An 18441-nucleotide genomic window follows, 5' to 3' on the forward strand; every position below is an offset into this window, starting at 1 on the left:
TCTCTACGGTTAGAATCCTGTGAGTCCATAGCAACGCTCTGTTTTTAATGGCAATGGTCTGTTATACTCCGCACAGCGGTCTTTTATCAAGAAATAACAGACCGCATTCTACATTGGGATTCAACCAAGCCATCATGTAATAAAATAAGTTAGTAATAAGCATATATAATAGCATAAATTGGTGAATTTAGAAGAAATCTACAGATGCAAACAGATGGAGGTTAGATACACTCTAAAAAATGTAGTAAATCTGAGTAACTGCATCTGGTACATTAATCAATAAAACTGAGTAGAAATAAGTTAACATTGAACATTAAAAATAACAATATTTATAAATTAACTTTTTATTTATTAGTAATTTAACTTTTTTTTAATTTCCTCTAAACCTTTATAAAATAGTATTCCGTACAACTACAAATACATACATGACATTGGCTTTTATTGAATTTTTCTCAATTATTTTGATAAGTTTAATTTAAACAATCAAGTAAGATTTTCAGAGATTTTATTAAGTTCAATATTTAAATATTTAATTATTAAAGTTAAATATTTCTCTAATATTAACTAAGCCACATTATATTTTTAGAGTGTAGTAGGTTTAAAACAAACTCCATCTAAATGTGGATTATGAAGGTTTTATTTGATGATGGTGATACAGTCCTCCCTCAAATGTGAAACTAAGTCCATGTCAGTCACCATCAGTTATTGTGTATGTGTACATACATCTTTTGAAAATTAAACAATTGCATGAGTTTGAGGAAGATAAAATTAACTTTAATTTTTTTTTTTAAAGAAAGTCAGTGTTGCATTAATATATATACTTTTTTGTAAAAAAAAAAAAAAAAAAAAACGTAATTATGAGAAGTGCCCTTTATTTCACTTGAGCCCCTGCCCCTCAAAATGTCTGTGCACGTCCCTGAATGTACATGTATTAATATCAGTATTAGTGCACTGTTTAAATGATTTACACACATGTAAATAATCATATTTGTAAATAAATTACACCTGGGCTCAGAATTTGTCTCATGAAATATCTGTTTCATACAAAAATATAGATAACTAGAATGGTTTCATATAAAAAAGATAGATTCTTTGATATACATTAACTATAACAGAGTAAAGTAATGTTTCAGAGTCACAGACAACAGCTGGAGTATTTTGTAACTTACAGGGGGCCCCAGAACCATGGGGCCACTCCCTTTTTTAGTGTGTGTGCTTGTAGGAAAATGTCCCTTTCTGTGTAAGGTCCACATTAATTTGTCCCTTTTTAACAAGTTTGTTTGTTCAATTAAATGCATGTGAAAGTATGGAAAACGATAAAGAACAGTCAAATCATCTAAATGTAGATGTACTAAAGCTGCAGAAAGAAATTATGAATAGTTTGAAAAACCTCAAGTGCAAATATAGACATGTTAGGCAGAACTGCCTATGGGTTTGTAAAAACTTCTTATCTTCAAACTTTCACTGATAAATGGGTTTCCATATAGGGTTTCGTACTCCACAGTGGAATCTGGGGTGTCTTATGTAAAATCTCTCTACGCCTCCCCTCCAGTATTTACATTTCCCAGTCCTGTACAAAGGTACTTAAATACAGACCACAGAGATCAAATAAGACGAAGGGAACCTCTACCACCATGATCCTGCACTTGATATATGACAGCTTTGATTTTAAAAGCTGGATCATTTTCTTTTTTGTATTTCTGCTCGTTGCTGATATAATCAAAAATAGGAATCCTTCCAACTTCCCTCCAGGACCATGGCCTCTGCCATTCTTGGGTACTGTCTTCACTCAAATGGATTTTAAGACCATGAATAAGGTAGATTCCAATTGCAGTACTTTTTTACTGTCAATCTGTCAACATTTAGAGATAGTTTCATTTATTTTCCTGTTACTGGACTTAAAAAACTTTTAAACTATTTATGTTCCTGACTAATATAAACAAAATAAAATATTTTCATTTTCAGTTGGCTGAAGTCTACGGGAACATATTCAGCTTAAGAGTTGGCAGTGAGAAAATAGTAATTGTGTCAGGACATAAAATGGTAAAAGACACCCTCATTACTCAGACTGACAGTTTTGTTGAGCGTCCAATTGTCCCTATGTTTCAAAAAGTTTATAAGGGAATTGGTAAGTACACTGACCATGACCTTTATGGCTAAAATACAAATAAACAAATTTTATTATCTAATAGTGCTGGTGATTTCTTAATGACAATCAAATTTTATCTTAATGTCATTATGTAGGTTTAGCACTGAGTAATGGATATGTGTGGCGGACACATAGGAAGTTTGCTGGCCTCCATTTGCGGATGTTTGGAGAGGAAAAGAAAAGCCTTGAGCACAAAATCCAGCAAGAGTCTGTCTACCTTTGTGATGCTTTTAAGGCAGAAAAGGGTATGGTGTAAATGTCTCACTAATTGGAGAATTTGAATTCATTGGAGCAAAGAAGAATGAAAACAGTTTGAAACTTAAAAAACATTCATGGTTTCTCCCAAACAGGACCTTTCAACCCTATGACCATCCTAAACAGTGCTGTCTCAAATAACATTGCCTGTTTGACATTTGGACAACGCTTTGACTATCATGATGAATGTTACCAAACAATCCTGCGTCTTGACAATGAATGCATTAAGTTAATGGGCTCTACTAAAACACAGGTACTGATTCATTACAGCATCCTTAGACACTAATGTCCTGTGAGTTAATTATAATAAAAAAAATCTGCATTCATTATCCACTGTGTCATCTTTTACAGCTGTATAATGTGTGTCCTCGGCTCTTGGAATACTTACCTGGCCCCCATCAGACTATGTTTTCCAACTATAAAATTATAATAGACTTTCTAAGGGGAGAGATCAGTAAACACAAAGAGGACTGGGACCCTGCAAACCCTCGCGACTTTATAGACAGCTACCTGACAGAGATGGAAAAGGTACAGTAAATAAAATTGGAATAATCTTAGCGAATTTGAATTTTGAATAAATAAATAATTAATAATAAATAATAAATAAATAAATAAATAATTTTTTCACAGAAAAAGAGTGATCCTGAGGCTGGTTTTAACATGGAAGGGTTAGTGATATCTTGTCTAGATATGTTTGAGGCCGGGACAGAGACCACTGCTACTACGTTACGCTGGGGTCTGCTTTTTATGATCAAATATCCAGAAATACAGAGTGAGTCTGGTTTTAATTTTTAAAGAATACGCATATTATCACTACATTATTAGGTCTAACTTGTATTGCCCATTTAGAAAAGGTGCAGGAAGAGATAGACAGGGTGATTGGACAGTCACGTCCACCCTGTTCATCTGACAAAGCAAATATGCCCTACACTGATGCTGTTATCCATGAGATACAAAGATTTGGGGATGTTGTTCCACTGGGATTCCCTAAAAAAGCTGCTAAAGACACAACACTAGGAGGATACTTCATTCCTAAGGTATGTATTGTATTGTATTGTATTGTATTCTATACAAGATTTGTCCAAGTCTAGTCTTGACTGAATACATAGACAATGATCTAATATTGGCATAAAATTTAATCAGTCAATCAGTCATAGTTGGTTGCTACACGAGTTAGTAGATTTTATTCTCTCTTTTTAGGGCACTGCTGTTTCAACAAACCTGTCTTCAGTCTTGCATGATCCAAATGAATGGGAGACACCAGACACCTTTAACCCACGACACTTTCTAGATGAAAATGGCCAGTTTCAGAAGAGAGAAGCATTCCTGGTTTTTTCAGCAGGTAATATTTTATAAACATTTACAGTTGCAATCTAAATTATTCAACCCCCTTGACCTGCAAGACATTTTGCTGCAGAGAACAAAATTTTGTCAAAACAATTCAACAAAGGCATCAGTACACTAGAAAAAAAGCTGATCAGCAATTATAGGAAGTGTTTGATTCGCTGTAATAGCCAATAAAGGCTTTTCTATTGATTATTAAGAGGGGTGTGAATAATTTTGGACATGCATTTTTGTTCAGATTTAAATAAAAGATGATTAATAATTTTTTCCACAATGATGCCACTTGTACATCGTCTTATTATATTCTGGGAAACATCTGTGTCATTTCTAATTTAAAAAAAACTTGCTGGTTGAATAAAAGTAACTTTACTGTAAGTCAGAATTTGCCAGGGGTATGAATAATTTCGGGCTTTCGGACTGTATGTAGATATGATAGAACAATTTAAAATATTGTATCAATGTATTCTATGGCACTTTTAAAGTGGATGAATAATAATAATAATAAAAATCTAATTGGCTCTAGACATTAATGTTTAAATTTATTCAACCCCCAAAAGTAAAATTTGATGTAGAATCTTTTATTCTTTAAAATCACCAATAAACGCTGCTTGCAAGTGGTTAGAAGCTTCTGTCACTACTCCACTGCATTCTTGGCCCATTCCTCACCTGAAAAGCTTTGCTTTCTTCAAATTCAACCAAATATTTTCAATGAGAATTAAATCTGTAGACTGAACAGGCCACTTAAGAACATTCTATGACTGATCCCTGAACCAACCATAATTAGATTTGGATGTATACTTTGGGATGATTGTCCTGCAGCAAAGTCCATTGATAATCAGCTGCAGTTATTGCACCAAAGGCATCACAATTCTTGCCAAAATGGCCTGATACAGCGCACAGCTGCAAGTGACGTAACTGATTTTTTATTTTTTTTGCATGTTTGTCACACTTTGATGTTTCAGATCATCAAACAAATTTAAATAGTAATCAAAGATAACACAAGTAAACAAAATATGCAGTTTTTGAAGGAAGTTTTTTATTATGAAGGGAAAACAAAATCCAAACCCACATGGCCCTGTGTGAAAAAGTGTTTGTCCCCTAAACTTATTAACTGGTTGGGCCACCCTTAGCAGCAACAACTGCAATCAAGCGTTTGCGATAACTTGCAATGAGTCTGTTACAGCGCTGTGCAGGAATTTTGGCCCACTCATCTTGGCAGAATTGTTGTAATTCAGCCACATTGGAGGGTTTTCGAGCATGAACCGCCTTTTTAAGGTCATGCCACAGCATCTCAATAGGATTCAGGTCAGGACTTTGACTAGGCCACTCCAAAGTCTTCATTTTTTTTTTTTTTTCAGCCATTCAGAGGTGGATTTGCTGGTGTTTTTTGGATTATTGTCCTGCTGCAGAACCCAAGTTCGCTTCAGCTTGAGGTCACAAACAGATGGCCGGACATTGTCCTTCAGGATTTTTTGGTAGACAGCAGAATTCATGGTTCCATTTATCACAGCAAGTCTTCCAGGTCCAGAAGCAGCAAAACAGCCCCAGACCATCACACTACACCACCATATTTTACTGTTGGTATGATGTTCTTTTTCTGAAATGCTGTGTTACTTTTACACCAGTTGTAATGGGACACACACCTTCCAAAAAGTTCAACTTTTGTCTCGTCAGTCCACAGAGTATTCTCCTAAAAATCTTGGGGATCATCAAGATGTGTTCTGGCAAAACTGAGACGAGCCTTTATGTTCTTTTTGCTCAGCAAAGGTTTTCGTCTTGGAGCTCTGCCGTTCAGGCCATTTTTGCCTTTGCATCTTTCTTATGGTGGAGTCATGAACACTGACATTAACTGAGGCAAGAGTGGCCTACAATTCTTTAGATGTTGTTGTGGGGTCTTTTGTGACCTCTTGGATGAGTCATCGCTGCACTCTTGGGGTAATTTTGATCAGCCGGACACTCCTGGGAAGGTTCACCACTGTTCCATTTTTTTGCCTTTTGTGGAAAATGGCTCTCACTGTGGCTTGCAAAGCTTTAGAAATGGCTTCATAACCTTTTCCAGACTGATAGATCTCAATTACTTTCTTTCTCATTTGTTCCTGAATTTCTTTGGATCTCAACATGATGTGTAGCTTTTGAGGATCTTTTGGTCTACTTCACTTTGTCAGGCAGATCCTATTTATGTGATTTCTTGATTGCAAACAGGTGTGGCAGTAATCGGGCAAATTAAAAAACATCACTATTACTTTGAAAACAGCTGAAAACTTACCTACAGGCTAGTATAATGTCATCATAATTCTAGTTATTTACTTGCCAAGTTTCTTCCTGTCAAAGCCACAATGTGATGTTTAACACTGCATTCTGGCATCTGTTCACAGGTAAGCGAGCGTGTTTGGGAGAGCAGCTGGCTCGTCAGGTGCTCTTCCTGTTCTTCACCTCCATGCTGCAGCAATTCACCATCTCCAAATGTCCAGGAGAGGAACTCAGTTTGGAGGGCGAGATATGGTTCACATATGCTCCTGCTCCATACCGTATGTGTGTGTCCTCACGTTAGAACAAAACAAGTCAGCAAGATTCAACATAAAGTATGTTTTCTGATATGTGCTTCTGATTGATTATCTTTTATGTTTATTTCCAAAATGTTCTAAACTTGATTTTAATGTATACATGTAAATGTATCAATACACATATTGATGAGTTTGATGTATGAAATGTACATGTATTAACACATGTACTAAATGATTTACATATATTTGTCATGTAAATAAATTGCACTGGGGTTAAACATTTGTTTCATATTAAAAAAGATTGATTCTTTGAGATACTTTAACTATAACACAGTAAAGGAATGCTTCACAGTCACAGACTCATTGCTAAACAACAGCTGGGGTATGGGGTAATGTTAGGGGGCCCCAGAACAATGAAAGGCCTCTTCCCCTTTTAGCCTCAAACACTGTCCAGGCTACACATACCAAGGACAAACTCCCTTTTTAGATTCAGTGTTTAAGCTTGTAGAACAAATGTCCCTCTACATTAATTTGTCGCTTTGTAAAGAGTTTGTTTGTTCAGCCAACCTTTACTACTTTTTTGTAATAAAAAGGTGTAAAAATAACGTTCCATTCAAAAATGTCTACATTTCACAAATAATTAAAGATGTTAAAGTAGAAATCTTTAGTGTATTAATTGTACAGTGTTAATAAGTGTGATAAAGATACACTTACAAACCTCTCAGACAGAAAATGGAGCAGCACATATTAGGCCTGTAATACATTTCACAGCATCTCTATAGAGAATCGGAGGAAAAGAGCAAAACAAGGGTGTCTTATTTAACCCTCTCGACTATTTATTCATTCAGGAACAAAGGCCCTGTAGAAGCAAATACCCATATAGTACATTACACACATTAATAGTATGTTTTAGCTGCTGTGTTAAGGGCTGTTTTGCATTAAGAAAGATGTTGTCCAACTAAAACACTTTAGCATTGTCACGACTGCACAGATGTTCTTATCTACAGTCTGCATGCGTGCATATGGCTTATCGCTCTTTCTCTCTCATGCCGTTCAACTGTGTAATTCAGTCATTACTTATGACTTGTTCCTGGAAGAGGCTCTTTTGGAATGTAGAGGGTTCACAAAGAGGTTGAATTGGGGCTCTGTTTTTGTTGGAAACTGTAGCATGAACTATAAACATTGATTACGTAACAGGGTTACATAATGGCTTCCACACTGCTCTTTGGGCCCCTTGCTCCTTAGATTCACAGCAGCTCTCTCTTTTCAGATAAACAATGCACATGAACTCTCTAACACACACACCCCCTGTTCACAACAGCCTGGTTTACTTCAGAAGAGCCGGTTGCCCATAGACTCAGCCATGATTTTATATTCCTTGTATGAGTGGCTGGATTTTAAAAGTTGCTTGTTTTTGATTTGTTTACTGCTGCTGCTTATTGATTTGATCAGACATAAAAATCCAGCAAATTTTCCACCAGGACCCTGGCCGCTACCCATCTTAGGAAATGTCTTCACTGATGTTAACTTTAAAACTGTGGACCAGGTGAGGCACTCATGAATTTATTACAACAAAAATAATAATATAACATAAAGAGCTAATGTAATATATGGGTCAATGATGTGACGCCTACATTTTCAGTCTGACTGCATTTTTCCAGTTAAAAAATGGTTTAAACGCACAAAAAAATACCTCTTCCATGTATGGACCCACTTTAACTTTTCAAAAAAGATAAAAAAAAAGGTAATTTGTCATTTTTCTTTTATTCAAAGTGTCAAAATAGTATGTGGTGCAACCGTCCGGCCATAACTGTTGTTTTGAAAACATCTTTGAAATTACACAAAATTTATTCAGATTCATTTTCTGCACTGTTTGGCATGATTTCCAAAGTGTTTTGTAACCCTGTATAAAATTGCAAAGCAATTGTATTTATATTTCCATTTTCATGTGGTGCGACCATTAAGAAACTACCATTTTGGGTCTTTTATGTTGAAATCTATTCAAAAATAGGACTTCAGCATCAGCAGGTTTGTAACTCTCAAGTCCAGAAGAAAAAAAATAAAATTAACGGCTTGTAGTACCACATTTGGATGTCTTGTGGTATGACCTCAAACAAACAATGAATATTAAGTTTCTAAAAGTATTTATTTTTATTCTAAATTTCATAGTGAGCTTTTGTGGGAAGCAAGCTTGTGTTGTTTAGGTGGCCAATTTTGTGCTTGTAAATTTTGACTGAATTTAAAATATCATGTGGTGCGACCACTGCAGAGTGTGTCCATTATAGATATATGTCCCAGATTGGCAGTTTTTGTGCTTTTATATTCAATTGATGGTTTATATATATATATAAAATACTTTGTTTTAGTATAATTTGGAATAGATTTTTATGCAATTTGGGTCATTTCAGACAGTTTATGTTTAATCTATGTACAATATCAGAAATAAATTATAAAAAAAAAAATCATGTAATTTTAGTTTGGTTAATCTGCATTCATTAGTAATTTATTATTTATTAATAACTATCTATGTAGTATTTATTGAAAAACACTATCTATTTTACCAGATTCCACTGCGAAGCAAAGTAAAATAAATGCTCGCCATAGACAACAAGTTAATTCTGACCCTGCATTCAAGCCCAAACTCAAGATGTCATTTTCTACTATAAGAAAGATGTTTATGCTGTCATCTCAGAACTTGAGCCAGCAATCTCTAAATTGACCCTTCACAAAGACCCACCCCCTTAGTTACAGTTGCTACGTCCAATAAACCACGGCAGTTTTATGCCACACATCATGTTTTCTTTCAGTGAAAAATACATCACAGAGCAAATAGGACACTGACAACAACCCGACATACAAGACAGAGTAGGTTACAATATGGTATGGTATGAAACAAAGTCTCAAATTTTGTCTTTTTTTTTTAAAGAAATTCAAACAAATACTGTTTTGTGGTTCTTTTAATGTGTCCTGACAGATTGCTGTAGCACCATAGTTCAAGCAGCACATGAACTGATCATTTCTTCATCTTTACTAGTTATAGCATGAAATAAACATGACTGAACATCAGAAGGTATCTTGTTTCAACAGTGAAGAGAATACACAAAATTTTTCAAGTTCAAGTTCACCAACGTTAATCTTTGTCAGACAAAATGGCTTATTTGGTGTTATGATTTCTCAGATCGCCTGTTAATCAAACTCTCGGTTAAGGGGTCACACATCTCTTTAAATAGATTTTTAATGATATAAGGTCTATGTGTCATTTAGAGCGACCATTCATCATGCAGTGTGACCAATAATAACAATAACTGTATTAATTTAAAAATAATATATCTCTTTTCTGTGGTTGAAACATGAATTACCGCTAGAGTATGCTTAAGCAAATGATATTTTTACTATATTTTTTTATCAGTTTTATGCAATTTACAGGAAAAATAAGTCTGCTAACTAAACTGTAAAAAACATTTTGTTGAGTCAACTTAAAATAATTTGTTACCTAGCTGTTTAAAAATTTTAAGTTTAGTCAACTTAAAATAAGTTTTTCAACTTGAAATGCTAAGTTGTGACAACTTAAATTTTAAGTTGAATCAACTCAAATATCTAAGGCAGCAGGGTAACACAAGTTGACTCAAACTAATATTTTTTTTTACAGTGTACAGGTCCTTCTCAAAAAATTAGCATATTGTGATAAAGTATTTTCTATAATGTACTGATAAACATTAGACTTTCATATATTTTAGATTCATTACACACAACTGAAGTAGTTCAAGCCTTTTATTGTTTTAATATTGATGATTTTGACATACAGCTCATGAAAACCTAAAATTCCTATCTCAAAAAATTAGCATATCATGAAAAGGTTCTCTAAACGAGCTATTAACCTAATCATCTGAATCAACTAATTAACTCTAAACACCTGCAAAAGATTCCTGAGGCTTTTAAAAACTCCCAGCCTGGTTCATTACTCAAAACCACAATCATGGGTAAGACTGCCGACCTGACTGCTGTCCAGAAGGCCATCATTGACACCCTCAAGCAAGAAAGAAATTTCTGAACGAATAGGCTGTTCCCAGAGTGCTGTATCAAGGCACCTCAGTGGGAAGTCTGTGGGAAGGAAAAAGTGTGTCAGAAAACGCTGCACAACGAGAAGAGGTGACCGGACCCTGAGGAAGATTGTGGAGAAGGACCAATTCCAGACCTTGGGGGACCTGCGGAAGCAGTGGACTGAGTCTGGAGTAGAAACATCCAGAGCCACCGTGTACAGGAAATGGGCTACAGGTGCCGCATTCCCCAGGTCAAGCCACAGAAACAGCGGCAGAAGCGCCTGACCTGGGCTACAGAGAAGCAGCACTGGACTGTTGCTCAGTGGTCCAAAGTACTTTTTTCGGATGAAAGCAAATTTTGCATGTCATTCGGAAATCAAGGTGCCAGAGTCTGGAGGAAGACTGGGGAGAGGGAAATGCCAAAATGCCTGAAGTCCAGTGTCAAGTAGCCACAGTCAGTGATGGTCTGGGGTGCCATGTCAGCTGCTGGTGTTGGTCCACTGTGTTTTATCAAGGGCAGGGTCAATGCAGCTAGCTATCAGGAGATTTTGGAGCACTTCATGCTTCCATCTGCTGAAAAGCTTTATGGAGATGAAGATTTCATTTTTCAGCATGACCTGGCACCTGCTCACAGTGCCAAAACCACTGGTAAATGGTTTACTGACCATGGTATTACTGTGCTCAATTGGCCTGCCAACTCTCCTGACCTGAACCCCATAGAGAATCTGTGGGATATTGTGAAGAGAAAGTTGAGAGACGCAAGACCCAACACTCTGGATGAGCTTAAGGCCGCTATCGAAGCATCCTGGGCCTCCATAACACCTCAGCAGTGCCACAGGCTGATTGCCTCCATGCCACGCCGCACTGAAGCAGTCATTTCTGCAAAAGGATTCCCGACCAAGTATTGAGTGCATAACTGAACATAATTATTTGAAGGTTGACTTTTTTGCATTAAAAACACTTTTCTTTTATTGGTCGGATGAAATATGCTAATTTTTTGAGATAGGAATTTGGGGTTTTCATGAGCTGTATGCCAAAATCATCAATATTAAAACAATAAAAGGCTTGAACTACTTCAGTTGTGTGTAATGAATCTAAAATATATGAAAGTCTAATGTTTATCAGTACATTACAGAAAATAATGAACTTTATCACAATATGCTAATTTTTTGAGAAGGACCTGTACATTTAAAAAGGTAACTGAAATATTAGAACAAAAATAAGATAATTATTTACAAAAACTCCAAATAAATGCAAATAACTTGTTTCTAAACACTTTAATTACTGAGAACATCTGAAAAAAATTTAACCCTAACCCTAACCCTAATGCAGAATGTTATTTTCTTCACATGTACTACTTGATTAGTAATTTAGTTTTTTATTTAATTTTATTTTTCAGCTGATTGAGAAGTATGGCAACATCTTCAGTGTCAGAAATGGAAGTGATAAAATAGTGCATGTGTCTGGGTTTAAAATGGTGAAAGATGTTTTGATCACTCAAGGGGAAACTTTCACTGACCGCCCTGTTTCACCTTTATTTGACACACTTTATAAAGGCAGAGGTAAGTAATATATGGAGTGACAGTAGCAGGATAATTGGTGATTACTGCTATAAACGTGTACAGTTTTATTGCAGATAAGCAAAGTGTTCTTCTTGCTTAAAAATTATTGATGCTAATAATCTGGAGTATAGAAAGACATTCTTGACTGTACAGCAGGTCTAAACACAATTTTCTTCCATTGTCTTTGATGCCGACCCCTAACTGAGAAAGGGTTGTCATTTAACAATGGCTATTCATGGAGGAAACAACAGCAGTTTTCCATGAGTCACCTGAAGAACTTTGGAGAAGGGCGGAAGACTCTAGAAGAACATATACAACGAGAGTCCTACTTCCTCTGTGGAGCCTTTAAAGAAGAGCAGGGTAAGAACCCATCTACAATTTTCCATGAGGAACCTTTAACATCCCTTCCAATGCACAAAAGTTTTTTTTTATATTGGAAAACGGTTCTTTAGATTATTGAAATGTACTTTAAAGTCTGTGTAAAGCAATATTAAATATGTGTGGGTTTGTCACATCATAGAAAATGCCTAAAAAATACTGAATGCGAAAATGTTGAAAAGCTGTTTAATGTTGTAACTCCAAAATTCAGTACTACATAGATAGTTCACACTTTATGTAACATGTTTTCAGCAATACATTTATAACATTTATAATGTGTTTAGAGACTGATTTCCCTTTACATGGACTTCAAACTAATAAAAACATTTGTTTTTTTAAAACTGTTTACTCCAAGGTTCTTTGTGGAACCCAAAATGATTCTTCTAAGGCACCCATGAAACACCCATTTGAAACCTTTATTTTTAAAGAGCAGGTCATATGATTTTTTAATGTGTTCTAATGTGTTGGAGTTCCCTACAACAGGTATAAACATATCTAAGGTCAGAAAACTTTCTCAGAATAAACACTGATGCGTAGAGTCATTTGTCAATGATTTCAAAACGATTAATTTGAAGCAACTTTGAGCATAATGTCTGTAAACCCCTCTCTTCCATAAGCCTACTCTTTTCTGATTGGTCAGCATCTTGTGATTGGCACAGAGAGGCGTACTTGAGCAAGTTAGCGAGCGCTACCATCTGTGTTGCCAAGTCCATGGTTGTTTTTGATGTCTGCGGGTTGAAGCGACCCCAATAATGTAACATTTAGCCCCTGGAATGTGAATTTACCGGGGGAACCCATATAAAAAGCATGTATTTTACACCTTGGAATGTGATTTTTAACGGGGGACATTAAAAATGATATTGAGTAGCAATTGGGTGGGTTTTTGTTGTGAAATCTGGCAACCCTGATGCACCTTTACAGAAAACAATAATATAGTGCTCCAATCCGTTCTTAAAATAATGACTTTAAAAAAATAGTTTAACACTTACGCAAGGGAATCACGCCCACAGCTAAACGTTTAGCTGCTAAACTGTGAACGTATAACAGAACAATAATGGTGGATACGTTAGCCAAATTCTAACATGACTAACTGACGAAACAACGCTATGTGTGAACCAAAACAAGTCTAAGTTACATTCTTTATTATTAAACGAAATAATTAGAACAACGACAGTCTACATTAATCGACACATTCTAGTAATGGGTTCACAACGAATTATCAGAACTATTTCAGTAAGACAGTAATGTTGGGGTTTACCTGGAAACCTAAAGCTGCACTAGGTATTCATCACATATTAGCACAAAAAATAGATATTTTGAGCACTCACTTGAAAATGTACACATAACATATCAATCGTACTTACAGGTTGTGGTTCGAAGATGCTTGTTAAAGGCCAAAGAAGATGAAAGTAAAGATTAGAGAAGCAGTCCTTGTAAAATGACAGTTTTGAGTTGTATAGCTGCAGTTGAGTTGTTCAGCAATAAAAACAAAACAAACTTGCTTTTACATTGCAGAACACAGCATCTTCTTAAAATTAACTTTGCAGACTGTTTACATTGAAGGATAGCTATGTTACAAACTGCAAAAAAGAGATTTTTCAAAAACCCATATGACCTGCTCTTTAAGTGTCTAACATCAAAATATTCAGTAAACATACATTCATTCTGTCATTGCCTCCATCTTGTCACACAGGCGGCCCATTCAACCCTCTGGTGAAAATCAACAACGCAGTGGCTAATGTAATTGGTAGCCTGGTGTTCGGCCATCGATATGAGTATGATAATGTTGATTTCCAGAAGCGTCTACAAATGAGCGCAGAGTCAGTGTTTCTTACCGGATCTGTGTGGAACCAGGTAGCGTCCATTGAAAATAAAACGTTTTGATACGGTATGCATTTAAAAGAGCACTTAATTCTTTCACATATTATAACACTTGTGTTTAGGGAAAGACTGTGTTAAAATATAGGTGTACAAATGATCAAAACATTATCTTTTTTTTTTTTTAGCTGTATGATGCCTACCCAGGTGTAATGAAATGGTTGCCAGGACCTCATCAGACAATAATCTCAAACTACAAAAAGTTAGCAAACTTCCTAGAAGAAAAGGTTGAGCAACACAGACAAGACTGGGACAGCAACAATCCTAGAGATTATATTGATGCCTACCTGGCAGAAACAGAGAAGGTAAAACATGGTCATCATTTTAAGTTCTGGATCAATAACAGGTGATGTAATATACTGCTACTTATTACGTCCTTGTGTTTCATTTTGGGCCTTAGAGGAAGAATGACACCGAGGCAGGGTTTACAATTGACAGTCTGGTGTGGTGTAGTGATGGGTCGTTCTTGAACGATTCGTTCAGTTTGAACGAATCTTTAATGTGACTTGGGAAGAACGAGTCGTCTCGGGGAGTGATTCGTTCAGTCGCGCATGCGCAATTGCGCAACAATGAACGAACGACTCAAACCCGAAGACTCGAGAAATGAACTAATCAATTCTGTTTCCGGCTCAGGCAGCATAGGTAAAGCGTATGGGGCTGTTACGTGATGAACGAACGACTCAAACCTGTACAGATAGAGGTGAGGGAGCTAATCATAGACTGAAGACCCAGGTAAACAATGAATTAAACTTTTCTTTTTCTAATAGTATTATAGTTTTGTCTTGTTTGTAGTGTAATCAACGTTTGTACAAGCAGTACATGTGTTATGGAAGTAACACGTAGCTTTTTAATTATATTTTGGTAAAATGAACGAAATGACTCGAAAAAAGATTTGTTTATTTTGCTGAACGAGACTCAAAGATCTGAGTCTGTAAAATGATCCGAACTTCCCATCACTAGTGTGGTGCACGGTAGACTTGTTCGAGGGCGGAACTGAAACAACGACCAACACACTCCGATGGGCTCTGCTTTACATGATCAAGTACCCTGATATTCAAGGTACAAAAATATTATGTATTTAAATTCTATCATTAATTACTCACACTCAAGTTGTTCCAAACCTGTAAGACCTTCGTTCATCTTCAAAACACAAATGAAGATATTTTTGATGAAATCCGAGAGCTTTCTGACCCTGCATAGATAGCAACGCAACTGACACGATCAAGGCCCTGAAAGGTAGAAAGGACATTGTTAAAATAGTTCATGTGACATCAGTGTTAAACCGTAATGTTATGAAGCTACGAGAATCCTTTTTGTGCAGAAAGAAAACAAAAACAACAACTTTATTTAACAATGTCTTTTCTTCAGTGTCAGTCTCCGCTGTGACACGATGGTAGTAACAATGTCCTTACTATCTTTTTTGGCCTTGAACATGTCAGTTGCGTTGCTGTCAATGCCGGGTCAGAAAGCTCTCGGATTTCATCAAAAATATCTTAATTTGTGTTCCAAAGATAAACTAATGTCTTATGGGTTTCGAACAACTTTAATGACAGAATTATTGACAGAATTTTTGGGTGAACTACCTTTATACGGACAAAACAGCTGTATTGTGTGTTGTTGCATCTCAACAATGTTCTCAAAATGTTTCCTTATCTAGAGAAGGTCCGAGCAGAGATTGACCAGGTGATTGGCTCCTGTCCACCTACTATGTCCGATAGGGCAAACATGCATTACACCAACGCTTTCTTCCATGAGGTTCTCAGAAAAGCAAACCTTGTGCCTCTGAATATGGCTAGAACTGCGAGAAAGGACACCACTCTGGGAGGCTATTTTATACCAAAGGTGAAATAAGAACATTGTGTTATTTTTTAATGTTTTAACATTTATTATGCGTTTTAAATAATCAATTATTTTTGTGCTGAATTAAGGGGACTGTGATGATCACTAATCTGACATCAGTGCTGTATGACAAACATGAATGGGAAACACCAGACACCTTTAACCCCGGACACTTTCTAGACTCTGAGGGCAAGTTCTGCAGGAGAAATGCCTTCTTCGCCTTCTCAGCAGGTTTCACTCATTGCTTATTTCTGATGTTCCTAAGTCAATTTTAAACCTTTAAACCTTTAAAACCTTTTAAACGTGAAACATATGACTGCAAAATATGTAATTCAGCCTGGTAATACAACTGTGATCTATTGACAGGTAAAAAGCAGTTACACTTTTTTATATGCAAACTAATACATATGTGATCCTGGAGCACAAAAACAGTCATAAGGGTAATTTTTTTTATTTAGTTTTTGGCACCATCAGAAAGCTGAATAGATAAACTTTTCCATGATGTATGACAATATTTGGCAGAGATACTATTTGAAAATCTGTAATGCAAGGGTGCAAAAAATCTAAATATTGAGAAAATCGACCTTTATAGTTGTTCAAATTAAGTTTACAATACAATGTATTGTTGGCTATTGCTACAAATATACCTGTGCTACTTGTGACTGGTTTTGTGGTCCAGGGTCACATATGTTAAGTCATTTAAAGTGTACATTTAGCCTTTTTTTAGTATTCTGCCCTAATGTCCCACCATTACATAGATTATAATCAGTAGTATAAAAACAGGAAATGTGCTCTGGCCTTAAACAATTGCCTCCAGTCTACACATGGAAAGAATCTGTTCAATGTGGGAACCTTTTTAGAACCTCTGTTTAGTTCTTTATGCATTATTACATGAGAAAATAATAGTTTAATTTATAAAAAATGACCCTATTCAAAGTTTAAATACACTTGACTCTTAATACTGCATTGTTACCTGAATGATCAACAGCTGTGTTTTTAGTTTAGTGATAGAGGTTCATGAGTCGCTTATTTGTCCTGAACAGTTAAACTGCCTGCTGTTCTTTAGAAAAGTCCTTCAGGTCCCACAAATTCTTTGGTTTTTCTGCCTTTTTGTGTATTTGAACCCTTTCTAACAATAACTGTATGATTTTGAGATCCATCTTTTCATACTGAGAACAACTGAAGGACTCATATGCAACTATTACAGACAATTATTAAATGCTCACTGATGCACCAGAAGGAAACACAATGCATTAAGAGCCAGGGGTGAAAACTTTTGTAATTTAGGGTAAATTTAACTTATTTTGTCCATTGGGAAACATGTAAGTATTTTATGTAGCATCTAAAGGGCAGTTCAAAATAACATAAAAAAAAAAAGAAAAAAAGAAAAAAAAAAGAAAAATGTACACATTTTCATTCTGTTCAAAAGTTTACACCCCTGGCTCTTATTGCAGCGTTTTCCTTCTGGAGCATCAGTGAGCATTTATGTAAACATCTTTTATGCGAAATATCTTATTCAGGTCAATACCAAATAAAAAATAACATGCATTTTGTATAATCCTTCTTATTTTGTTCAAATAATTAACATTTTGCAGATTCTGCAAGGTGTATGTAAACTTTGGACCTCAACTTTATCTATGGTTTCCATTTATTTGTGGGGACATTCTACAGGCATAATGTTTTTTTCCAAAACACTTCATTCCGTATGATTTATAAACTTGTTTTCTTATGGGGACCCAGAAGGTCAGAATGTACTATTACTACTACATTTGGTCCTCATAATGTTGAAATACCAGGTACACACTGCTGTGTTTCTATCATTTTATTATCCACCTTTACCCTGTCTATCTGTATTGAAGAATTAAGTCATGCACCTTTGTGATTTTGCAATTTAATCTCAGACATGTAACCCTTCCCTAAGTGACCATTAGTGCACTTTGATTGATTTAAAGCTATAAACATGAATTTAATCTTCTCTCAGAAAAAGAGTACAAACAGGGCGGTACCCTTTAAAAGGCATTAATATACACTCTAGGTATTAATATGTACTTTTAAAGCTTTTATATGTACTTTTAAGGTACTAATATGTACCATTATTGGGTAAATGTAGTACAAAAATGTATTTTATGCCTTTGGGTACTGCCCCATCTTTGCAATGAAAGAGTTTTTGACATATCAGGTTATACTATTCCTGTCTAATATTCAAATAAACAGGTTTCTGAACTGAGTAAAGCAGTACACTATTAATTCACCATTATAGAGTATCTTTCAACGAACATGACCTTCAAAACCTACAGTATGAACAGGACCGCAGTCAAAACCTTAGTGTGTTTTGGACTGACATTTTTGTTCTCTATTTACACTGCAAACCAAAGAGCAAATATAGCACTGGATGAATGTGCGAAAGTAGGGAGGATTCAATCATTAACACTATGGCAAATGTCAAGCGTGGTTAAAATGAACCTGCAAGACTGCTTGTCTTACTCATGCTG

General features: G+C 35.7%; 3 protein-coding genes across 3 annotated transcripts in view; 2 read left to right on the forward strand and 1 right to left on the reverse strand.

Moving 5' to 3' along the window:
• Positions 1-18441, reverse strand: part of cyp2n13 (cytochrome P450, family 2, subfamily N, polypeptide 13) — a 68936-nt gene that overhangs the window by 27276 nt on the left and 23219 nt on the right. The gene's annotated exons all lie outside the window — the stretch shown is intronic.
• LOC141348752 (cytochrome P450 2J2-like) lies at positions 1573-6832 on the forward strand. Its single transcript, XM_073853032.1, has 9 exons — positions 1573-1817; positions 1966-2128; positions 2245-2394; positions 2500-2657; positions 2756-2932; positions 3035-3176; positions 3254-3441; positions 3605-3746; positions 6124-6832. Exons 1-9 carry the CDS (start codon positions 1635-1637, stop codon positions 6297-6299), a joined length of 1479 nt encoding a protein of 492 aa, XP_073709133.1. The 5' UTR covers positions 1573-1634; the 3' UTR covers positions 6300-6832.
• Positions 7592-17497, forward strand: LOC141348759 (cytochrome P450 2J2-like). Its single transcript, XM_073853038.1, has 10 exons — positions 7592-7798; positions 11692-11854; positions 12065-12214; positions 13926-14086; positions 14239-14415; positions 14511-14547; positions 15032-15037; positions 15071-15169; positions 15768-15952; positions 16039-17497. The coding sequence occupies exons 1-10, from the start codon at positions 7616-7618 to the stop codon at positions 16222-16224; spliced, it is 1347 nt and encodes a 448-aa protein (XP_073709139.1). The 5' UTR covers positions 7592-7615; the 3' UTR covers positions 16225-17497.

The sequence above is a fragment of the Garra rufa genome, chromosome 13, assembly GCF_049309525.1.
Source record: "Garra rufa chromosome 13, GarRuf1.0, whole genome shotgun sequence".
In the NCBI taxonomy this organism is placed as follows: domain Eukaryota; kingdom Metazoa; phylum Chordata; class Actinopteri; order Cypriniformes; family Cyprinidae; genus Garra; species Garra rufa.